General features: G+C 45.9%; 1 protein-coding gene across 3 annotated transcripts in view; it reads right to left on the reverse strand.

Moving 5' to 3' along the window:
- The window catches only part of TRIP4 (thyroid hormone receptor interactor 4), an 88,889-nt gene extending 85,740 nt beyond the window's left edge, over positions 1–3,149 (reverse strand). For 2 of the 3 annotated variants that reach the window (XR_005579302.2, XM_039468631.2), the window contains exon 1: positions 2,970–3,147. Coding sequence is in view for 2 of the 3 variants with exons in the window: in XM_039468631.2 (XP_039324565.1) it covers positions 2,970–3,070 (101 nt within the window). In the remaining variant the exon portion in view is untranslated. Of the gene's footprint in view, positions 1–2,969 lie in introns of all 3 variants that reach the window. The other variant, XM_039468632.2, reaches the window with a different exon arrangement.
- Between the last annotated feature and the right edge of the window lie 3,639 nt (positions 3,150–6,788).

The following is a 6,788-nucleotide window of genomic DNA, read 5'->3' on the forward strand; positions in this document are numbered from 1 at the left end:
TCTTACTCTGTCATCCAGGATGGAGTGCAGTGGCATGGTATTGGCATGAAATCTCTGCCCGCCCCCAGGTTCAAGGGATTCTCTTGCCTCAGCCTCCTGAGTAGCTGCAACTACCTGCACGGACCACCACACCCAGCTAAGTTTTCTATTTTTAGTAGAGTCGGGGTTTGGCCATGTTGGCCAATCTAGTCTTGAACTCCTGACCTCGTAATCCTCCTGCCTCAGCCTCCCAAAGTGCTGGGATTACAGGTGTGAGCCATCATGCCTGGCCAATTTTTTTTTTTTTTTAAATACTGAGTAACTTTATAATAAACATGCAAAAATCGTGCCAGGCACAGTGGCTCTCACATGTAATCCCAGCATTTTGGGAGGCTGAGGCGGGTGGATCATCTGAGGTCAGGAGTTTGAGACCAGCCTGGACAACATGGTGAAACCCTGTCTCCAGTAAAAATATAAAAATTAGCAGCCGGGCGCGGTGGCTCAAGCCTGTAATCCCAGCACTTTGGGAGGCTGAGGTGGGTGGATCACGAGGTCAAGAGATCGAGACCATCCTGGTCAACATGGTGAAACCCCGTCTCTACTAAAGATACAAAAAATTAGCTGGGCATGGTGGCGCGTGCCTGTAATCTCAGCTACTCAGGAGACTGAGGCAGGAGAATTGCTTGAACCCAGGAGGCAGAGATTGCGGTGAGCTGAGATCGTGCCATTGCACTCCAGCCTGGGTAACAAGAGCGAAACTCCGTCTCAAAAAAAAAAAAAAAAAAAAAAAATTAGCCGGGCATGGTGGCTCAAGTCTGTAATTCCGGCTACTTAGGAGGCTGAGGCAGGAGAATGGCTTGAATCCGGGAGGTGGAGGTTGCAGTGAGCTGAGATCTCACCACTACACTCCAGCCTGGGTGACAGAAGCTGGGCATGGTAGCTCATGCCTGTAATCCCAGCACTTTGGGAGGCCAGGGCAGACAGATCACAAGGTCAAAAGTTTGAGAACAGCCTGGCCAACATGGTGAATCCCCATCTCTACTAAAAATACAAAAATATTAGCCGAGCATGGTGGCAGGTACCTATCATCCCAGCTACTCAGGGGGCTGAGGCATGAGAATCACTTAGACCCGGGAGGTGGAGGTTGCAGTGAGCCGAGATCAGGCCACTGCACTCCAGCCTGGGCAACAAGGCAAAACTCCATTTCAAAAAAAAAAAAAAGTGAAAAATTTGAACTTACATTAGTAAAAAACACTTTTCTGTTTTATTTATTGCAAAGTTTCATTATTTCTTTTGATAGCATACCACTGCTTTAAAAAATGTTTCAAAACTATTAAATACTTAATCTTACTGCCTTCAAACAACAGAAAAGCTAAACCATTTTGCTGTTTTTTTTTTTGTTTTGTTTCCTTTCTTTTGGTAATCTAGTGTTCAAAAAAAATTCTCTATCTTGTTTATTTATTTTATTTCTGTAGAGACAAGGTCTTACTATGTTGCCCAGGCTGAAATCCAGCTCCCAGGCTCAAGTGATCCTACCACCTCCACTTCCTAAAGTGGTGGGATTACAGGGTTGAGACATCTTGTTGGGCCTCAAAAAATCCTTTAAAATAGCCTACTTTAACTCTCTCCTTGCCAAAAGCCTGTTTTCTCCCAAACTCAGAAACTCATCATACTTCCTACGAAAGCCCTGGAACTGCAATTTAGGTTTCAGCATCAGTGACCAAGGAATCAAATTAAGGAACTCTTTCAGTTCTTTGATCAAGTCCCATTTTTGTAGTTTTCTCCCCTGCCTGAACACTTTGCACCTCCACCTCTGTCTATTCCTTAATTCTCAGGTGAAAGCCATCCTTTCCAGTAAACCTTTTGAGTTTTTCAAATCTTAATAAGGATCCTTTATTTTGTGCTCCAACAAGCCCCTTCACTTCCCCAACCTCAGTACTCAACGAAAGGCAACCCAACTGTCTTGTCTTTTTTACCCCAGCAGCTATAATGTTTAACAGTAGTACAACAAATGTTCTTTAATCAGTTGAAAGCAGATATTAAATCATGTTCATCTCCATTTCATAGGAGTCATAAAACATGACAAGCTCTTCTAATACTTCATCTTAGAGATGAATAAACCAAAGTACAGAGAGGAAAATTAAGTTGTGCTGGGTTCTAAAACAGGTAAATGCCAACAGAATATAGAACTTGCGACTCCTGAGTCAGAAGCTATTTGTACTCTACCTCGCTGGTCCCACTTAAATTCTAGGTCCTATTGACACACCTGACCCTGTTGGCCTTACTGACACAACTCAAACTGGGCCAACTAAAATGTTCAGAGTATATCCGGGTGCATTGGCTCACGCCTGTAATCCCAACACTTTGGGAGGTCGAGGCGGGCAGGCCACTTAAGGATAGGAGTTGGAGATCAGCCTGGCCAACATGGTGAAGCCCCGTCTCTACTAAAAATAAATAAATAAATAAATAAATAAATAAATAAATAAAAATTAGCCGGGTGTGGTGTTGCATGCCTGTAATATAAGCTACTTGAGAGGCTGAGGCAGGGGAATCGCCTGAACCCAGGAGGTGGAGGTTGCAGTGAGCCAAGATCGCGCCACTGTACTCCAGCCTGGGCGACAGAGCGAGACTCCGTCTCAAAAGTAGTAATAAATAAAAGAGTAAGGAGTTCAGAGTTAGGAAATTCAATTTGACTTGCCCCTCCTTTCCAGAATCTATAAGGAAACTGGTTCCTGAGACAGTCTTAAGGTCTTATTACTAAAGCTTCGTCGTCTTCTTCCCAGGAAAAAAGCCAGATCCGTGGATCCGGACACCCTATTCCAGAAACAAAACTATAAAGGTGGAGGCCAAAATTCCACGCCTACGGACTACACACTGGAGCCTATTTATCACATTTCTCTCTCAACTTTTCAGTCCTCCCCGCTTTCCGGTTCGCTCAGCCAGTGCACATCCCAGAGCTCCCTCCCCGCTCGACCCCGAGCTGTTCTCACTGCATGATCTCCTCGCTGACATCCAGGCCGAAAGTTTTCCATAACTGCTGGGTGCACCAGTGCACCAGCGGCTCCCCGGACAACGCCCCAGCCACCGCCATCTTCCCCAGCCGGAACCAGCTAGGCTGCAAAAGCCCCACGTCCTGCACCGGACTAGTTCCCTTCGCAACACCAACCTCGGTCACGCGGGTTCCGCCAACCTGCACCGCCCCGCGCGGTCGCACCGCCTTCAGTGCAGATCCCGCCCACCCGTACACCTCCTACTTCTTCCTGCTTCCTTGTGTACCTCCTTGTACCCACCCGAGTCGAGCTCCGTCAGTGCGTGATTCTCGCCAATCGTTAAATGTAGGTCTCGAGGAAAGCCATAGGCAATTCTGCTGAGAAGACAGTGCAAGTGCCTATAAAAACGACAGTTGAGGGGAAAAACAAACCAATACCCGGAAAGCAGCTTTTTAATCGTCATAGTTTTATGTCAAATAAAACACCACGTGGAAGGTATTGTAACCGCTGTTAAGTTTTTGCTCTGGTGGTGGTGTTTATTTTTAATACCCCCTGTAGCCGACTAGTAGATTCACACCGCTAAAATTTCTATTTTATGTTTTGAGCAAAGTATTTTCCAGGAGGGCAAAGACAACTCAGCAAGTTCGAGGGGAAAAAAATAGTAAAACAGAAACTGAGATTTGGCTTTGAGGACTTTCCACGTGAGTTCTCAACCAAAAATGGCCATATTTAAGGGCCGTCTGCACTTCCCTCCTCCGTTAAGACGGGCTGGGGAAAATTTAGCCACACTTCTGGAGAGCATAATGTCCCGTTCATTTTTGGCTTTTTGTTGCATTTACAGGTTAAAAATTCTTCATTCCTACTAGGCTGGTTAGACTAAGTGATCACATTAAATTGGCAGTTGTTTTACCTTTTTGCTAGTGTTTTTATTGGCGTAAATATTATAATTAAAATCATAAGTGTGCTGGCCAGACGCAGTGGCTCATGCCTGTAAGCTCAGAGCTTTGGGAGGTCGAGGCGGGAGGATCACTTGAGCCCAGGAATTCCGGACCAGCCTGGGCAACATAAGGAAAATCCCAGTTTCTACAAAAATGAAAAAAATTAGCCAGGCGTGGTGGCACATGCCTGTGGTTTCAGCTACTTGAAAGGCTGAGGTGGGAGGATCACTTGGGCCAGAAGATCAAGCTTGGAGTGAGCCCTGTCACACCACTGCACTCCAGCCTGGGCAATACAGCTGCAGGGTGAAAAAGTCCCTGCACGGCCACCACCCTCGAGACTGCCTCTTCTACCTGCGGGACTGGACTGCTCTTCGGCTCCAGAAGCTGCTACAGGACAATAACATCATGTTTAATACAGAGCCTCCGGCTGGGGGCCCGGGCAATCCCTGGAGGTGGCTGCCGAGTGATGGAGCAGAGAATTTGTTACAAAAACAAAGCAAAGCGAACCTCCTAAGTGTATTGATTTACGCTGCATTTAAATTGTCATTGATGTCATTAATTTGGACAGCATATGATTTTCCAGAGTTTTTTTTTTTTTTTTTTTTTTTTTTGAGACGGAGTTTCGCCCTTGTTACCCAGGCTGGAGTGCAATGGCACGATCTCGGCTCACCGCAACCTCCGCCTCCTGGGCTCAGGCAATTCTCCTGCCTCAGCCTCCTGAGTAGCTGGGATTACAGGCACGCGCCACCATGCCCAGCTAATTTTTTGCACTTTTTAGTAGAGACGAGGTTTCACCATGTTGACCAGGATGGTCTCGATCTCTTGACCTCGTGATCCACCCGCCTCGGCCTCCCAAAGTGCTGGGATTACAGGCTTGAGCCACCACGCCCGGCTTTTTTTTTTTTTTTTTAAGAAAAAGACAAAATACTCCGTCAATGTTTATTAATTGTGGGTACAAGTTTTGTTTCTTTGTAAAACTCCACTACATTTAGTGATAATTATAAGATATCCAAGTCATTTACCTGTTTATTTATTCAGTCTCTGTATTAGAGTTCTCCAGAGAGACAGAACCAATAGGATAGATAAACAGATAGATATAGATAAAGATCTATGAAGAGACTTATTAGGGAATTGACTGAGGAAATTATGGAGACTAAGAAGTCCCATAACAGGCTGTCTGCAAGCTGGAGACTCTGGAATGCTGGTAGCTGGTTCAGTCCAAGTGGTGTAATCCTCAAGTCTCAAGGCTGGAGAGCCTGGAGTTCGGATGTCTGAGAGCAGGAGAAGAGTGTCTCAGCTCCAGAAAGGAAGAAATATTTTTTTCTCTCCTTTTTTGTTCTGGGTCCTTAGTCAATTGGATGGTGCCGACTTACACTGTGAGCAGATCTACCCCACTCAGTCCACTGACTCAAATGCCAGTCTCCTTTGGAAATACTCTCAAAGATACCCAGAAATAATGCTTTACAAGTTCTCTAGGTCTTTCTTTTTTCTATTTTTAATATGAGACAGAGTTTCACTCTTGTTGCCCAGGCTGAAGTGCAATGGTGGGATCTCAGCTCACCACAACCTCTGCCTCCCAGGTTCAAGCGATTTTCCTGCCTCAGTCTCTTAAGTAGCTGGGATTATGGGCATACACCACCACGCCTGGCTAATTTTGTATTTTTAGTAGAGATGGGGATTCTCCATGTTGTCCAGGCTGGTCTTGAACTCCTGACCTCAAGTGATCCTCCCACCTTGACCTCCCAGAATGCTGGGATTACAGGCCCTCTAAGTATTTCTTAAACTGGTCAAGTTGACACCTAAAATTAACTGTAACAGTCTCCATAACTAAAACATTAAGTGCTTTAAGACAGAAACTATAACTGTGTGTTTTTTTTTTTGTATCATAGAATTTAGTATGTCATACATGTTATGATAAGTACATCCTCCACAATAACATAGGTGGCTGTGTACCGTGGTCCACACCTGTAATCTCAGCATTTTAGGAGGCTGAAGTAGGAGGATTGCTTGAGCTCAGGAGTTTGAGACCAGCCTGGGCAACACTGGGAGACCCTGTCTCTACAAAAAATTTAAAAATTGGCTAGGTGTGGTGGCAAGCACCTGTGGCAACTTAACTTGGCAGGTGGGTAAGGAGAAAAGAGATCAGATTCTCCCTGCAGGAATCTGGAATATGAGTTCAAATTAAGTAATTCAGACTTATGTAGAAGCCACTTAAACTGAAAAGGAAATACTTGCATTTAAACATCACTGTGCTGGCTAGGTATGGTGGCTTACACCTGTAATCCCAGCACTTTGGGAGGCTGAGAAGGGTGGATCACCTGAGGTCAAGAGTTGGATAAGGCCGGGCGCGGTGGCTCAAGCCTGTAATCCCAGCACTTTGGGAGGCCGAGGCGGGTGGATCACGAGGTCAAGAGATCAAGACCATCCTGGTCAACATGGTGAAACCCCGTCTCTACTAAAAATACAAAAAAATTAGCTGGGCAAGGTGGCACGTGCCTGTAATCCCAGCTACTCAGGAGGCTGAGGCAGGAGAATTGCCTGAACCCAGGAGGCGGAGGTTGCGGTGAGCCGAGATCGCGCCATTGCACTCCAGCCTGGGTAACAAGAGCGAAACTCCGTCTCAAAAAAAAAAAAAAGAGTTGGAGACCACCAGCCTGCAGCCTGGCCAACATGGTGGAACTCCATCTCTACTAAAAATACAAAACAGCCAGGTGTGCCAGCACCTGCCTGTAATCCCAGCTATTTGGGAGGCTGAAGCAGGAGAATTGCTTGAACTCCGGAGGTGGAGGTTGCCGTGAGCCGAGATCGCACCATTGCACTCCAGCCTGGGCAAAGAAGCCTGAGACTCTGTCACAAAACAAAAACGAAAAACAAAAAACCC

Source organism: Saimiri boliviensis, chromosome 2, assembly GCF_048565385.1.
Source record: "Saimiri boliviensis isolate mSaiBol1 chromosome 2, mSaiBol1.pri, whole genome shotgun sequence".
In the NCBI taxonomy this organism is placed as follows: Eukaryota; Metazoa; Chordata; class Mammalia; order Primates; family Cebidae; genus Saimiri; species Saimiri boliviensis.